The following is an 18,863-nucleotide window of genomic DNA, read 5'->3' as shown; positions in this document are numbered from 1 at the left end:
TGTTGAAGGCCAAGACTTTTGGGTCATCGCGCCAACCAAGTAAGTATGGCAAGAGCACCATCTTTCACCTGCCTCCTCTATTAGGGATGAAATAGCATAAATTATGTATTTATAATAAATGGGCTCCTTATGTTTTTAGATCTTTTAAGAGGACGGCGGTTTCTACGAACAACTAGCTTTGCCTAAAGATCAAAGGTAGACAACGCCTTGCGGCTTTATGTCTAGCTCTAGCTTTTATAAGCCAATGTATTCACTTCGTAAAATTATATATAGAGGCATTCGTTGCTTGTCAGAATGTATTTCATGTGATCATGTCAGTTATAATTAGATTAGATGTAAAACATAGTCTTCGTATGTTTCGAATTCATGTAAATGAATAACAGTCAGTTCGGTGTTGAATGGTAATTTGTTCATTATTATTAAATATATGCCACTAACACTACACGCATTTATTTTATAAACATGATAAGGTTTTTTTTTAGCTGGTTATGAGTGTCCCGCTGCTGGGCAAAGGCCTCTCCCCTTGATTTCCACGACTCCCATTGTTGTACTTTTTTCGACAGTTACTAATGAAGGTGTCTATTGTCTAAGTTGTCCCGCCATCTCCGTCTGGGCCTGCCACGTCATAAGATCTTAAACTAAATAAATCCGTTATAAATACAGTATCGTACTCGTACACCGTCTTACGTTTTAATTTAAATATAGTAACACCTGTCCCGACCTTCGCATTGCGGTAAGCATACGATATATTTATAACATCTTATATGAAACTTTAATAAAAATGTCTACGAACTCAACGCGAGAATTATAAGAAAGAAACCGTGTTAGGACGGAGTCGTGATATTAAATTTGAAATGAAATTCTTCATCGAGATTGGTTCGGAAGGTTTCATCGATAAGTTAATTTATACGAACCCTCTAAAAGGTAATTTAGATTTTTCGTTCTTCGACGAATTTATCGGTAACTTCCTGTGTAATGAGAACGGAAGGGAATTTTTACTGAATTACACAATAAGTATAATATTAATAAAGCTCAATATTGTGTTAGAAAACTGACTAAAAAGTTGACTAACGCCGCCCAGATCACCTAAAATTCAATATGCTGATGCTGTCTGCGACAAAGTAGTCTTCAAAAAGAGATGGAACGGCACACGCACACATACAGATGATAGAAAATCTAGCTAGACGAATGTTTGCATAAAGTTATTAACAATTTACATAAATGTGAGAGTATTGGCTGCTCGACCTTTTTGCCTTTTTGTCCTTACCAGCAAATCTTAAAACAATTGAGCCGCCCATGTGGGCATTTCTTCTCTAACTGAGCAAAATTGATTAGTCCCCTGCCAAGATTACCTTCAGATTAATGGAGCTTGGGTACTATTTAGGTACATAATCAGAGTAAATGGTCAGCTTAGTAAATTAGTACTCCGGCCCATTTCGGATGGTCGGGTGGCTAATCAAATGAGCCACTGAGCAATGATCTAACGAGGTACGGTCCGCAAAAATGTTTGCCATCAGCGCGATCAGATTTACACCCGGTCCAGTAAGCGGGGAACAAATAACTTGTGAACTACCTACAAAACTATTTAATTACACAAACGGGTCTACCGCGATATAATTCCATTGTTTTTACCTTAAATTCCGACGTTTCAGCTGAGTTGCACCAGCTGTGGTCACGGAAAGACCACAGCTGACAACTGACTCACAGCTGGCGCAACTCAGCTGAAACGTCGGAATTTAAGGTAAAAACAATGAAATTATATTGCGTTAGACCCGTTTGTGTAATTAAATATGTGTACAAAACGCGAGAGTTTAAAGTGTTAAACTATAAAACTGTCCATAATGGACCATGTTTTTGGAAAGACGTTTAGAAAATGGCAGTTAACTGTAGTTTTTAGATACTTGGGTGGACAAAGTGTGTGGTTACTTACTTGGGTTATAATTTTTTTTAAATGTTTAGACGTAATGAATACCAAGCCAGTAGAAATCTTCAACTTAGTTGCAAGTGTTCTAGCGTTTAAAAATGTTTCAAGCGTACCAACTAGCGTAAGGGCCCTAGACTTTCCCCGGGCCATGTTTAGAATATCTAGGTTTTGCGGATGTGAAAATATTGTCTACGTCTAGATGTTGCTGTGATAACCGGTTTGGGTTTAGTTGTAACACTTGTAACCGTGCGGGTCAGGATCAAGATGTTCACATATGTTCACGTACCTACCTAATAAATTCTAAAAAAACTGCGACAGTTTGTTTTTACGTAACAACTGTAACAAAACGATTACAAATATTCGATCTGGTCATTTTCAGACATTCTTGGCGATTTCTTTTTATTTTGGAGCATTTATTTTTACGAGACGTGTTTGCGAAAAACTTTAGCTTGATACGTGTAAATATTTGAACCATATTACGATACAAGTAGAACCGTCATAATTTTTTTTTTTCCAGTACAAAATGTACAGACTCCTGTATACTTCACAGAGGTGTGCATTACTAAACCTTTCTACGTTGTAATTGTAATATACAAAAATTACAAATGGTCAATAATGTGTTTCGATAGTATGTATACTTGTATAGTGTTGTTTCGTCAAAACCACATAAATCATGTGTTCCCCTAAGTTTTTTGCCGTTTGAGTCACCGGATTTTAACAGGTCTAATGGGCTGACTCATGCAGGTTAAAATATTTGTAACCATGCACTTTTCCTTATGAAGACTTATAAAAGCGAATACATTAATGCAATTTAATCGCACAAGGAAAGATGGGCGTGAAAACCCAGAATGTTATATTCCATGTTACTTTAATACTGTTTGTTGTGTGTGTTTTACTGTTTCGCAGTTTGGCGAAGTTTTGTAATAGTTTTAAGTGTTTTTTGTTTATTAGCAATAAAAAAAAAAATTGAGGAAGATAATAACGATATATCTCATTTGATACAAGCAAGTCAAGTGCAAGTGTTAAGAGCATTGGCTGCATGGCGTAGAGTTAAGAAAAAAGTAATATAAGTTTTTGGCAAAAAAATAATTTTTGGTACAAGCTTTTATCGTTGACTGTACTTTTCTTACGACAGACAACTAATACTCATCGAGACAATTCTAAAAACTCCTAACACAATTAGGTTGCGTTGTTTCATCACAGAGTTCCTATGGCCACCTCCTGTCTCCATCATCAGACCAGCTCGATGGTACCATATTGCATTGTCATCTGATTTATACATGCATGCAAATTTTCAGCTCAATCGGAAACCGGGAAGTGGATCAAATTTAACTTGCAAGATTTGATTACAGACAACGGTCAGGTGAAACTAACTAAAAGCTTGTAATATCCAATATTGCCACCATTGGTACTAGATAAGGTAGTAAATAAAAGATTCTACTTAAAATTAGTGCTTAAAACTTACAAAGCATGGGATTTACTTTGAGTGCGTAAGCGTTATTGGTTCTACAAGTACATTAAGCGTTCAAAGGGTTAAATACTCAATAAACAAATTGAAACTGGAAACCTTTGAACCAATAATTTGCAGCAATAACAGTTTGAACTTGAAACAAGGCAATAATACCTTCTGGGGGGCCAATAAAAAGTAATGGATGATAAAATAACAGTGAATACGAAGAAAACAATGGCTAAAATAAAGGTCCGTTAAGAGCCAACAGGAGTGGTAATTTCTCCATACAAACGTACTCGACTGTTTCCTCCGTGGGTTTTGAAGCTAGAGCAATGATTTTTTCAACGCTGATTAATATTGTCAATATCTGAGTCGTACCGTTTAGCTTTTTTTGATATTTTTGTTTTTTAAGGCGCTAGAGCCCTTCAAAAATGGCCGAAATGGCTTAATTGACTATGCCGCAATGAGAGGCGTGGTATTCAAAACTGATATCAATTAGCCAAAAAAGCAAAAGGGTCCGACACAGATAATTTTATAATCATTTAGATTTCCTAATTTGGTTAGGATTGGTTAAGTTTTGGAGGAGGAAACAGTAGAGTACGAAACCTCGATTTTTGAGATTTTTACGCAGGATTTTTCGCCTTGTCCTTATTGCACTAGTTTTAGGAGCTGCTTCCGTTAGCGAGACGGGTATATTTACCTAAAATATTTAAATCTCAGCTCCTGTTTCGTCTTAAGTTAAAAGTATCCACTAATGTTAGGTTTCGAAATTATACTCTACAAAAAGTATCTCAATAATTCCATGCGTTTTTTCGTTTCTCCCATTCCGTTACCAACTTTGCTAATCATGTTTGCAAATTGTTGAGTTGTTATTTAAGGTGTACCAATTGCGAGATAGAATTTCGACGCAATACATTTTTACGAATACAAATTCTTGTTTATTTTGTTACGGCACGTGGGTGCTTGTATGTAAATAAGATTATGTAAAACGGTAACAACGTGACATCGATTATAAAAATATTATTATTGTGATGACGTGACGCCATCTCTGCCTTATCCGACCAATACATGTTATGTGTGAGATGTTTTGATTTTTAGTTATAACGGTATAGGTCCCTAGTTTTTAGGGTTCCGTAGCCAAATGGCAAAAAACGGAAACCTTATGGATTCGTCATGTCTGTCTGTCTGTCCGTCTGTATGTCACAGGCCACAGCCCCTTTTTTCAGCAACTATAAGAACTATACTGTTGAAACTTGGTAAGTAGATGTATTCTGTGAACCGCATTAAGATTTTTACACAAAAATAGAAAATATACGATAATTTTTGGGGGTCCCCCATACTTAGAACTGACACTCAAAATATTTTTTTTTCATCAAACCCATACGTGTGGGTTATATAGGTCTTCAAAAATGATATTGAGGTTTCTAATATCATTTTTTTTCTAAACTGAATAGTTTGCGCGAGAGACACTTCCAAAGTGGTAAAATGTGTGTATTTATATACAGAATCGGTTCGACGAAGGGTATTTATACATATACCCTTCGTCGAACCAATTTGCCGCATATTTAGGTATAGCAAGTAAAAATCGAGTAATGAATAGTTTGACCTACCCTATGTTATTTAGTTACCCAGACAATTAACGTCGGCCTACTTTCCACAAACTTTGGCAGTTTGGTCGATCAAGCTAAACTTATTAGACATACCTTTTAGTTAGACCACATAATATTACCTCAATCAGAATATAGAGCACTAGCGACCCGCCCCGGCTTCGTACGGGTTAACAAATTATACACCTAAACCTTCCTCAGGAATCACTCTATTAATAAGCGAAATCCGCATAAAAATCCGTTCAGTAGTTTTCGAGTTTATCGCGAACATACAAACACCCAGACAGACAGACGCAGCGGGGGACTTTGTTTTATAAGGTGTAGTGATATAAGTAGAGAGAGGTACCTAAATAGTTTTGCTAACCCTAATTTTCAATGAATAGGGGGTATTGCTGCAATGTTCTGCCGTCAGAGTGCAGCACTAAGCTAGCTAGTAAACCATAGAGTAACTTATACATACCGTGCCTTAAACTGCTTTTTTGACTAGTTTTCACAGACTATTGTCTAAATATGACATTGATGCATCAAGGCGGTCTGTAGGGTCTACCGGGAAACGCGAAAATCGAAATTTTTTTATCTGCCTTTTTATCGCTGGAATATGCAAGAGTGATAGAGGTTAGATAAAGAAATTTCGATTTACTTGTTTCGCGGTAGACCCCCAAGAATGTAATGAATAGTGGTATTGGCGCTCCCCTGCGCAGAGTTTCGAGTAATATTATATTATTAGATAATGCCTTATGGCATTAAGTTCGCCTCTTGTACAGTGTATTTCCTTATGTGCAATAAAGATTAAATAAATAAATATTCCCTATTGCAACATTGCTAACGGGGTTTGTTTATTTTTATGCTAACAAATGTGACACTTTGGCCGTCACTTCATTTGCATGGCATAATGCAGGGTGTAGTCCGATATACGGATACGACGCAGTCCTAAGGGAGACATTGCTAATTGCCGATACCTTGCATCGAATCGATACGCGGTGTCTGGCAGCGATTTCCAACCTTTTCTATACCGACCACCACTTCGTTTTTTAATTCAAACGTTAATAAATTTGATTGGCATTGTTTTATTGTCGGTGGTTTTGAATGTAGAATTGGTAATTAAACCACAAAAACATAAAACATCATAGGTTTTGGGTCAGCATGCATTCGAAAGAAGAATCGTTAACCTTTTTTCTGTGTATTGTCATAATAAGGATCCCAACATCATTTTTAGTCAGTGTTTTTATTTTTTAGAATGTTTTTTTCTGCTCTATAGGTAGGTACAGCACAACCGATGCTTGAATTTGAACCCACGATTTTTGACCAGCATACACATAATAAATAATATGTGTAAACTTGTAAAGGTTAATGTGAAGTAGTTGCATAAGTCGCCAATTTATCATAAAACTTATTTAACGTTTGTAAGTTGTTTGGAATCTTAGCAACAAAGGTTCAGCGGACCACCGGTTGTGAACACCACTGGTATAATCATGCATTATGTAGTGTACGTATAATAGTGTACATACCTATAGCTGCGACGGGTAAGCAGTTGAAGCAGTCTGTGAACGTTTTCCATAGCTTGATGTTATACCTCCGTTTGCACTCGTCGTAGAATCTGCGGACAAGGGAATAGTGCTGTTAGAAACATATTGTAACCAACTAAAGGCCTGTGCACACCGGCTGCGTGTGCGTGCAGCGTTGTAGTATACAGATCTTTATGAGAGACGACACACCGCTTGCGTGACGTGTGCGGCTCCAACATTTTAGCGCACGCACACGTGCACGTCACGCACACGCAAGCCGGTGTGCCCAGGCCTTAATAGTCTGTGCGGAAAGAGAAAAGTCGTGAAACGTATGGGCTCACATTTCACAACTCTTCTCTTTCCGCAGACTCTACCTATAAAGAAGTTACATTTCTGTATGATGACAACATATAAATATGGCCGTGTTAGAGAGAGCGCCGTCCTATCTCATAATTCAAAATGTATAAAGATAAATAAGAAGAAAAAATCGGCCAAGTGCGGCTCGCACACGAAGGGTTCCGTACCATTCCAAAAGGAATGGACAATGTGAAATGGAATGGAAGGGTTCATTTAGGGGTATCGAGCAAAAAAATCACGATTCTTGTATGGGAGCCCCACTTAAACATTTATTTTATTCAGTTTTTAGTATTTGTTATAGCGGCAACAGAAATACATCATCTGTGAAAATTTCAACTGCCTAGCTAACACGGTTCATAAGATACAGCCTGTAACAGACAGACAGACGGACGGACGGACAGTGGAGTCTTAGTAATAGGGTCCCGTTTTTACCCTTTGGCTAAAAAACAGCTTTAGAGTTAGACCACGAAAAGTCTGCAGCGATTTTGATACGCCACGCAGTGCAGTCGTTATTTATACGTCAGAATTTCATAGAAGTTTGACGATTTAAATAACACTTGCACTGCATGGGCTACCACAATCGCTGCAGACTTTTCTTGGTCTAACTCTAGTATGAAACATGATTCTCTAGGCGGTTCATAAATAGACGGATATAAAAATACCGCGAATGTAAACAGTGGCATATTAAAGAGAGTGCACATCACATCGATAACAAGCCGTCACAGATCACTTGTCTATTAGGTGAAACAGGGGGGCATGGCACACTGCGTCCGATTCGCACGTCGTGCGAGCGGGATGTCGCTATAATACGCGGATAGCTCTCGCTCAAATTTCAGAACAACGTGCGAATCGGACGCAGCGGGTCATGCCCCATAGAGTTGACTCACGAATCTCGCGATCGCATAGCATTGGGTAAAGAGTCGGACAAAGCTTTCTCCGCATACCATTTGTACTGACAAAGTGTGGTAATGTCGTCATTAATGTAAAATTTCTATGAAAATATGACGTTTCTATGAAAAGTTAGCTTAGAAGCAGTCTCCCATGTTTAAAACGAACGATTCGCAAAGATATTTACTTTTGTTGATAGTAAATGTGGATGCAAGTACATGTGAGGTGGTAAAGGTGGACGCAAACGCTACTACGTCACGCTCGGAATGAATGATCGTGGTCATGATTATTGTTATTGATTTGAGAGAGCAAATATCACTTTTTAACACACACAGAGCGACTATAAGAGATTCAACTTCACACTTACATAGACACTATCATTATTACACAATCACAATGATACCTTCGATCATACCCTTTCTGAATGTGAGAATGTGTGGTGACCGCGAGTCTTAGCCCGCGGACTGGACGCAAGCGGCGTACGGCGCGGCGAGCAGCTAAACAAAGCCTTTCAATAATTTGGCCGAGCGCAATATATTCGGCCGCTCGCCGTTTGCGTCCAGTCTTGAGTCCTTACATTCCCCGTCTAGTAAGCAAATGGTCTGTTCCGCAAGCTGATGGATGGCGTAAACACAGTAGACGTGCAAAAACACGCCTACGCCACGTTATCGTGTAAAATGGAAGGACAAGTTTAAGGACTCAGCTAAACGTTTCAATGCCAAGAGCGATGTCAGTTCAAATGTAAACAAAATGGCATGTAAAGTTTTAATATAATAAAAAAACACTGTAAAAAGGTACCGTCAGCTGCAGAGATAGCGGCGGTAGCACGGTCGCATTTTTATAGCTTGTCACCATACCTGTCACCAAGTGCGAAAGTCACGGGCATAGTGACAGGCGATAAAAATGGAACCATGACGCGCCCACTGCATAGCATAGATTTTTGTTTGTCAATTATACTGGCAGATGATTATACCTCTGGAATGATAATGCTCTTTAGGGATCATACGGGATTATTGTCCTGTGCATTACGAGTATCCATGTCATAACCTCTAGCCGCCCATATGCCAAACTTTGCCAAGCAAAATTAAATTTTATTTTGTCAACACAAAGTTCAAATTAAAATGGAACCGGAGACCTTTTTATAGGTCTCTGGGCGGCTAGAGGATACTTATAAATGATTTATCAGGTGTGTCCTGGGTCGATCAACTATTTCTTGTTATTCTGTCCCATCAGTAGCATAGTTTCTTAGAAGAGCTGCTGTACCGTCTGTCTGGACATCGGATGATGGTAGCATGACGTAGGAGGAAACGGGGTCATTCGAAGCATGATTATTGGATGAATTTGGGGGGGGGGGGGGGGCGGGGGTCAAATCGGCAAAAATCGATGACGTAATTTATGGACAGCCCCCTTGCTACTAATTAGGTGCCGATCTACATGTAAACATAGCTCGCTCTTGACCCGTTTCTCACAAAGTAAACAGTCTTGAACTGTATTTTATATATTTAAAGGTTAAAGATTATTAAGATTAATACGACTGACTAATCAAGGCCCTCAAATACAGGCCGCAAGAAATATTTCCATCTTGAAATCAGTGTTATTTTGGTCGTAAACGGACGCAGTTTGACGAAATGAAAACAAAAATTTATATTTTGACACACGCGAAGCTTACTGAAACGATTGAGATGAAATTCAGTATGGACTATGGGAGCATTTTCCAATAGGTCGCGAGCCTTCAGGCTACTAGGGCTACTGAGCGTTACAAATATTAACCTTTTCGACGCCTTGTCAAACACAAAAGCTGTCACTCGGACGCCACGTTACCGAAGTGTCAAAACTGAAATCGAACTTTATGCATATACACGTAGGACGTAGGTCTATGTTGCTCTGTGGTCTGTGACCGATTAATCGGTCTTTGGCGTTGAACCTGCGTTGCGGATATATCGGTCACTGGCGTAAATATTTTATACCGCCTTTTAAGAGGGCCAAGAGGTGGGTTCCGAATTTGGCAGATTTTATTAGGTGGGTCAGAGCAAAGTCAATTTTGGGAACCACTGGACTATGGAGATAGTTTGCGGCCCGAGAAATAACAGGATAGTGCTTATCAATCATTATCATCCCAATCATACGAAGTAACGGGCTGATGCAAGTACCACTATAAACACCAGTTAAAATAATTGTACCTTATTTCCTCGCATGTTTGGAGAAAAGCACTATACATATATGCCTCGGCATCGGCATGAATAGCAATTCGTGGATTCGTCTTCTATGTCGGACTCCGCTTCGCGTCGTCCGACAAAATCGGATCTCATCCACGAATTGCCCTTTCCCGGCCTCTGCTTTAATGTATATTACCAGGCGTGGCTCACTCCGCGATTTCGTCGCTTTGCTACAGGTAGCTAAAAGTACATATGTTCCACACCAATTTTCACCAATAAGCCGCGCGAGGCTCGGTCGCCACCTAGCTGCCATATCTGTCCTGATCGTAACAGACGCGCTTAGAGTGAGTCTTCTGTACCTAGTACTATTATTTATTCAGCGCTATCACCGTGGAAAGGCAACATCTACATCTACCTACTTCCGTAAGTTGCTTATAAACAAAGTTATCATCAAATGTGTGTAAACAAAACATACTGTGAATCAATTACAACTCACAGGAAATCGTAAATTCGCATAAGCATGGAGTATAAGAACAGTATTATGTAAAATGCGCGATAATGATAATATATTGTGCACGTTAAGATAAGGAAAACGTGCAGTTTGCAATTTCCGGGTCATTCTGGTGATAATTTATCCATCTTTGTTTAATTGTTAAAGACGGGGACTATTTGGGTTGTAATCTCAATTATTTTTCCAGCGAAGTCAATAACGAAGCATATTCTTAATATTGAACTTGGCTCTCATTTTACATTTATGTTTTTCTGGTTATTTAGTATTAACAAATTCAGAAACAACAGTGGTATAACAATAGTGGTGGCCACTTTTCTTCTTTGTCGTCACACTCTTGTCAGAGTGGTCGTCATATCAGGGCCGGTGGCAAGCTTCACAATCCGTCGCCATTCCTCCCGTACTGTAGCCCTTCTTGTACATTCGTGGAGTGATCCATTGAGTGCAATTTGACTACTTACTTTTTGGCCAAATGCCACTTACCTAAGCAAAAAAAGTAACTTTGAAGTAAGTAGCAGTGGCGGCGCGTCCATAAAAGCCGATTCCCACCGGCTTGCCTGTTTTTGGACGTTTGAGCAGAGTTGTAAAGGAAATATGTAAGCCAAATTAGCCCCGGCTTGCCTATGTATATGTTTGACGCGCCGCCACTGGTAAGTAGTAACAGATAGACTTAATGGTTACTAATGGGTCTAGACTAGACGCAATGGCTTCGTGTTGTCATTGCAACTACTAATTTACATATTGTATTTTTGTTGTTAGACCTCATGTAGTTTAAATTAGGGCTGACGAATGGCCAATTAATCACATCGCCAATTATCGGAGCGGCCAAGGTGCTCACAAATATCTGAACACGCCCCTATTGTCAAGGCGTTAGAGTGCATGTTCAGATATTGTGAACACCTTGGCCGCTCCGATATATCTGATAGCGACTGTACTCGAGCGCTAGTGTGGCCTTGAGAATCGTAAAGTAACTTCACAATGAGTGCTTGTGGGTTTGGCTTGGCTCAAGACCTCAAGTCAATGGGCAAAGGAATGAAACTGCGGAGTGTGGAGTTGCCCAGTGTTGCCAGATCTACTGATTAAGCAGTAAATCTATCTGATTTTAAAAATATCTACTGATCTACTGCTTTTTGCTGCTGAGCTACTCATTTTTCGAAAACGAATGATTATTCGTCGTGACCGGATCATCTAGTTACTTTATACCGTCGTATCGTGTCGTCTAGTGCACAGTGCTCGATAAAAAAGCGCCGCGCTTAAAAACCGCCTTCGTGTGAATACATATACTTGGTCAAGCAGATATTGTCAGTAGAAAAAGGCGGTAAATTTGAAAAATGTAGGCGCGAAGGGATATCTTCCCATAGAAAATCAGAATTTCGCGCCTTTTTTTACTGACTAGATTTGCTTGACCAGCTATGCATGATTATACATTTGCGTCATTCAAACGCTTTTTTAACGCGCGGTGAAAAAGCTGCAACAAATTTTCTATGGGAGTTTGGTGCATGTGCATGCATGCATGTCAGGTCAGAGCATAATTTTTTTTTTGTTCTATTTTACCTATTGCAGACATCACTTTTTAAATCTACTGCTTTTTTCCCCTATCTACTGCTAAACCGATTTTTTTTCTACTGAATATTTCAGATTTCATCTGGCAACACTGGAGTTGCCATTTGCCTTGTCAAAGCTAGTGTAAGAGTACTCATAATTTCTAAGCGATATTGAAGTAGAAATGAGAACTAAGGTTGTCGACTTAGCTCAAGATTTACGAGACATATGTAACAAGGCACATAGCTCGTTAGGTTTAAGGCCGGTAAGGCACAAAGAATTGCGAATGCGAACTGAAAGATGCAGTCAAAAGACCTCAACTTGGACGTGGAACATTGCAAACGAACTGTCAGACCTGGGCTATAACCGCGGGAATCGAAGTATGCAAATTGCGGGGATTTTTCTCTGTCACCCTAATTACGCCTTCATTGGAGTAAAGAAAGATCCTCGAAATTTGCGAATTTCGGTTTTCGCGGTAGCCGCTCTGCTAGCATGACTTGCGTTCTCGCGCTCCATACATCTAGCGCGACTTCAAAGTATGGACCCGTGCGCGAGAACGCAACTTATGCTAGACCGCCAGATGAGGGTAGCATACGGCCGATCACTGTAGAGACCCTTGATGGAGTTCTCTGACTAGCAAAGAACTACTTTCAGGTTTTATGCCGAATCAGTTTTCTTAAGCTGGTTTATCTTAGCGAACTGGCCCGGGCACTGGAATAAGACCTTTTCAATGCAAGTAAATGGACCGCGAAAAATAGATTTTAACCCCGAAAGTAATGGGCCGCAGCTTTTTCAACGACCCCAAGTGCGTATCAACTTGGTCTGGGGTTGAAGGTCAACAAATATTGTAGAAATTATGTTGCTTTTAGTAAATAATGTATATTTAGTTTAAGAATTATGATCAAGATGATCACACCGTATTAAAAGCATGATATCTAAAGGAGAGACGCTTCGCATATAGATTTTCGAACATTAACCCGCCTGTTGACATCTCTATCGCACTCGCATTATTATATTGCTGTCAAGCTCGCACAGTGATATTGACAACCGGCATCATGGGCGCAACAGCGCGCATGCAATAGATATAGCAACAGTCGGGTCAATATACGAAAATATATATGCAAAGCGTCTCTGCTTTATATAGGAACATTATTTTCAATTAATATGTTGGTACTTATCTGCACGCGTTACTTAATGATCAATCATGCGAGTTTAATTGGTTCAGAAGTAATTTCAAGTTAAGACGCCGGCAACGAACTTTAATAGGATTAACATTTTGTCAAGAATAACAACCTGCTTACTTGAAATACAATACAGGGTGTGTCTGACCATGGGGCTTTAAATCCAGGGCTCGATTCTACTCGCGAAACTGAGCTACTTTTATTATGGCACCAAGCCCGAAATCCCGAATTTTTTTTTACTTTTTCATACATTTTGGTTGATCAGATGTCGACGTTTTCTATGGAAAAGCCAAAAAATTTTCCCCGATTTTAGGGTTGGTCCCATAGTAAAAGTAGCTCAGTTTAGCGAGTAAAATCAAGCCCTGGATTTAAAACCCCATGGTCAGACACACCCTGTATTTCACACCATGTATAACGACATGTCACGTCTAACTGTGAATATGTATTACTATTTTAACTAACTACAAACATGTTATAACTACTCGATTTTTAGACGATCAAGTTCCCAGATGTATGTTTTTAAGAAATTTTAAAGTAGTGACTGACCGCAACAAAAACAACAATTCGTTTACCAAATGGTACCGAAACATTTTTTGGCGAAATCGGAAGCTCGCGTAGTTCGCTTTTGCTCTAGTTTCGGCCGAAACTGAACTTTTGGCCTAAAACATGATCTTTATACCGAAAAAACAGTATTGTAAGTTTCGGCGTCGCCGCAAGGTCAGGCAGTTATTTGGCCGAAATCGAACCTTCGACCGAAACATCATTTTTATGCCGAAACCTGCCGAAAAACTTCGCCGAAGACTATTATCCTATCTATACTATCAGTATTACTAAGCAAATTAAATATAGTGAAATAATTAAGTCGAGTTATAGTAGTAAGTTACCTATTATTTTTTGTTGTAAAGGCCTGTCAGTTGTTCGGAACTGTCAAAATTTTGTTCTAACTGACAGGCCGATACCGTCCGGCGGACTGTTAATCAGAGGGCCCCTTAAGTCTGATTTTCGAATTTTCTTTGTGTTATATATGTTTACGTCGCAATATAGATAGACAAAATTATCTATCAGTATCAGCAATCACGTCAAAGTGATAAAACCCAAAAATTTACGCGAGATAGCGAGGTGACGAATCTTATCAAGTTTTTATCTTTATCATGAGCATATTCAATAGGTATATGTAGGTACATATAATATCAGAGTATTAACACTTTTAACATAAAAATGCCATAAAGTGAACATGAAAATGCCTATGATAAGATCCTAATGACCTAAATATTGAGTTATTCTAGGCATAATATCGATGATCGATTTCCTACGTACGTGCTAAAGGTAGTTTTTTGGAATTTGTTTTTAATTTGCTACATGGTATAGTCAGCAGCAGAAGTTACTAAGCGGGCCAGGCGTTCAAAATGATCTTTCTTCGACTTTATTGTTAAGAGAACAAGAGCGTGTCAAGGTAATTTTGAACACCTAGGCCGCTTAGCAACTTCTGCTGCTGACTGTATGACTACTGTTACAAGCAAAATAAACATGGAACATTCAAAAATGTTTGGTGTAATGAGACTTCATGATATTCAGGTCACGAAATAAATTTAGATTTTAATTATTATCTGTGACGTTTTTAACCATAAGGTACCACATTGTCGGTTGTCGATAAGGTTGAATTCTAAGTGAAGCTATATGTAAATAGCGCTTTATTGACAACCGACAATAAGTACCCTTTTAATTGAGAATGGCACATCTATAGATATCATTTACTGGCAAGGGAAAATCAGACGAAACGTATTCCGTAACCATAGATTCCGGTGCTGAATTTCTGTTAATTTCAGCCTGAGACCCGTTAAGAAAGAGATGGCATTATGGCTAGAGACCTTGGCAAGAGGAAGCGATAATAGTTCAGGTGTCCCGTATCGGAACGTGCCTGGATTGGATAATCGTGAATTTGAACGAGACAGACATAATTCAACAATGTTTGAGCAGGATTGAGATTATTCTTACAAAGGAAAGTGATGAAAGTACTAATTAGAGAATCTTGATTGTTTTTGAGCTCTTTATGTATCAAGCTTTCCCTAGTTCTTTTAAACACCACTGTAAATTTTTAAGAGCCAACAGGAGTGGTCATTTCTCCATACAAACGTACTAGACTGTTTCCTCCGTGAGTTTTGATGCTAGCAATGATTTTTTCAACACAGATTAATATTCTCAATATCTGTGTCGGACCGTTTTGCTTTTTTTGATATTTTTGTTTTTAAGGCGCTAGAGCCCTTCAAAAATGGCTAAAATAGCCTCATTGACTATGCCGCAATGAGAGGCGTAGTTTTCAAAACTGATATCAATTAGCCAAAAAAGCAAAACGGTCAGACACAGATAATTTCATAATCATTTAGATTTCCAAATTTGGATTACGCTCGTAACGCGTAGCCACGTCTTCTCAAATTATCACCAAGCAAGGTAATGATCTAATGATTTAACGATAAAACGCACATTCGGCACATTGTATTATGATGACGCAACCCATACATAGCGAACTTGAAACAGTTGAAACACTCGACCTCGCTCGTGATTCAGAGATGTGACTCACACACTTGCGTTTCCTAGTCTGCACTTTATGGGCAGTCCTATTGTTTAGAACATTAGATAGATCTAATAAAATAAACACTTTAATTGTCATTCCAATATCGAAGGTGATAGATCTGGGCCAAATATAGTTATTTGTTTTACAAATTCTACCAGCAAACATAAGAAAACAGTTCAACATTTGCATTTGATTACTTTGCCTCGCATGTGAATAAAATGCAACTTTGCTATCAGTTTTTGAAGTGCAAAGTAAGCCTTTCCGAGCTGGAGTGGTGAAAAATAGATTTTTAGTGCAATGGCTCCTTTTGCCCAAAAACAAGTTATTCTCCTCTACAAGTCGCATTTAAAAACCAATTTAAAAAAATTCGTAAGCAGATTCGATAATTGTATAGATTTTTATTATGCTGATTAAGTTTTTGGAAAATTTTAGTCATGGGATTTTGTGGGCTCAGTTTCTAGTTTTCAAACTAAGAAAAATTCACGTATTTGTAAACAAGTATCCAAGGTCACGCATGCGTAAGGATGGATTGGGAACCATTTCGAAGGCAGTGACGCGTGTCAAAAGAATAACTACGGTTTTGTGTTCACTTCCCATGACTGTTAAATGTAAGACATCGGTTCCACGCTAATTTTGGCGTCAGTTCAGTCCATCATTCTGGTCAGAATGACGAGAAAATTATCGTGTAACACTCGGACTGATGGACTGATGGTCTGGACTGATGAAAATTTAATATTTTAGATAATATTCGTCAGTCCATTTTGAATGACAGAAAACTGATAGGAGACTGATCGTGTAACCTGTTTGTGTCATTCTCGCGTCAGTCACCATATTAGACAAGACTAAATGACTGTGTTGCGTTCTGTGGCCAAACGGCGACTGTGTCGTAATTTTATCAGTCTGTTGTAAGTCTGGATTGATCGTGTAACCGTGTCCATTTTCCATCATTCCGGCATCAGTCAAAACTCGAATGGAATGATGGACTGAACTGACGCCAGAATTAGCGTGTAACCGATGTCTAATAGTTATGTATTCGACTGTTTTATTGTAAAAAACACTATTTATTGTGAAAAAAAAGAATACTAGGATATAATTTAAGAAATTAGTTTGTTAAATTTTGAACAGGCACTTTTATTCATTTTAGAGAATTTTTGGAACGAAAATGTGCCCATGGAAAATGTTTTTCAGTAGGTACAGAATTTCCTGCTTGTGGCAGTATGCAAACCTTAAAAACTTTTCAAAACAAAACCCTAAGTTTCATCACCATCAGAGATCAGTTTCATTAATCTTACCAATGGAATTATATGCTTAAATATAGCATTCAAACACCTATCTGAATATGATTAAAGGTTCTTCCTCCTCCCCAATTAATCTACAAGTACTAATCTTTTCAATTAGTTAAAAATGTCAACAAAAAAATACTTTACGTAGCTGTTTAGCGTGCGGAAAGTTGGTTATCTCGAACTAGTGCTTTTTACTTTTCCAATTTTTTTAAATTGTACTTGTTCCAATTCACGACTACTTATTGATGAGTGTTAATATTAGTTTCCTTTAAACGTCGTAATCAGCATAAAAACCTACCGTTAATGTAAGAATACGAAAAATATTACATATTTCATATTTAATTACTTACCTCTTCATCATTATAACACGTTTATTTTTTAATATTCAATATTGAAAATTCCGTTCTTAATAAGTTGACTGAATGGAACGGAATAGCTGCCAAACGCCCATAGATATAATATACTTAAAGACGACGTCTAACCGAGCTGTCACTGTTACCACTTTTGTTTAGTGTACGATTAACAATGTTTTTCTTATTTTTTCGCAACTGTATTAAAAAACGTCGTTCGATACACGTGCGGAAATGTCATTCTTCACTCGTCCCGAGTCTTGCCACTCGCCTGCGGCTCGTGGCAAGATATCTCGGTACTCGTGAAGTAATGACATACCTTCCGCACTAGCATGGAAATGTACTATTCCTAACTTAGTTAATCTACTCTTGCACTGGCTAAACACTGGGCTATAACCGCGAAAATCGAAGTTCTCAGATTGCGGGCATTTTTCTGTCACTCTAATTAAGCCTTCATTGAAGTAAAAGAGAAAGATCCCGCAATTTGAGAATATTTCGCGGTAGACCCTCTGTATCAACAATTAGGTAGCACAAGAATTTGCTTTCACTCTGTTCACACACTATTTAATTTACGGCTAATTAATACATAGTCTCTCAGTAGAAGTGTGAGATTTTCTCCTGTTATTAACATGATATAGATGACAGATGATGCCATATATCAGTGTCATGACTGTCATGAGAGTACCTAATTAGGTGTGACAGACATTATCATAGCTTCTTGACATTTCGTTTTATGAAGTATGAAACATATTGATACTAGAGGTGTGCGCCGATGGCAAAAGCATCGGCGGCGGCGTCCGATGATTTTTTGACCGGCGGCGGCGGCGTGATCGGCGTGAAATCGGCGTGGCATAATTTTTGATACCGCATGAGAACGTGGCTGTAGAAACTCTACATTAAAGCCTTCTGAGTATTTACTAGGCTATCCAAAGCATATTATGTGTGTTTTCTAAATTATTGCCGAAAATTATATCCCGGCATGTCACTTGGCAACCATTTATTACCAATACCTACCTAATGGTTACCAACAGTATGTTTAAATATTAAATTAAAAAGGATACTTTAAAACGCTACATTTTAGGCAGTATTTTTACTTACTTTTAAGCGAAATACAAATAAAACACAAAAAAATCTTTAAGTTGCCTTAAATCTATATTGACTTTTCCCAGCCGCTGTCGCCTCACTTAGGATTTGTTACGTTACGTTACGATATAATGATGAATACTTTACATTTGTCTGAACTGAAGTTTAACAGAAAACTATGTAAGACTAAAGATATCGTCGTTTTCGAAAGTAAACTTATCTGGCCGGTTGATTCGCTCAACAGAATGTCTTTGGAGTGTCCAGTTTTATAGAATATTAAGGTCTACTTTGTTTTCTTTACTCCTAGCTTACTGAAGATATTTGGTGATTTAAGGTCCTATAAGTAGGTATCATTGTTTAGGTATAGCTTATTAAGAAGCTTTAACCTGACTTTTATAATTTTGATTGAAATATATATTACTAAGTAAAAGAAGCTGATAATCACCATAAAATGACT

At 38.4% G+C, this 18,863-nt stretch overlaps 1 protein-coding gene and 1 long non-coding RNA gene across 2 annotated transcripts in view; one reads left to right on the top strand and one right to left on the bottom strand.

Moving 5' to 3' along the window:
* LOC134674411 (uncharacterized) overlaps positions 1-5,613 on the top strand; it is a 44,959-nt gene extending 39,346 nt beyond the window's left edge. Inside the window, exon 3 of the long non-coding RNA XR_010099603.1 lies at positions 5,589-5,613. This is a non-coding gene — a long non-coding RNA (uncharacterized LOC134674411). The remainder of the gene's footprint in view (positions 1-5,588) is intronic.
* Positions 1-18,863, bottom strand: part of LOC134674402 (serine/threonine-protein phosphatase alpha-2 isoform) — a 68,783-nt gene that overhangs the window by 45,421 nt on the left and 4,499 nt on the right. The window contains exon 4 of the mRNA XM_063532472.1: positions 6,490-6,578. Coding sequence (XP_063388542.1) covers positions 6,490-6,578 — 89 coding nt within the window. The remainder of the gene's footprint in view (positions 1-6,489; positions 6,579-18,863) is intronic.

Source organism: Cydia fagiglandana, chromosome 20 (genome assembly GCF_963556715.1).
Source record: "Cydia fagiglandana chromosome 20, ilCydFagi1.1, whole genome shotgun sequence".
NCBI classification, from domain to species: domain Eukaryota; kingdom Metazoa; phylum Arthropoda; class Insecta; order Lepidoptera; family Tortricidae; genus Cydia; species Cydia fagiglandana.
This window is presented reverse-complemented; position numbering and strand designations above follow the sequence as displayed.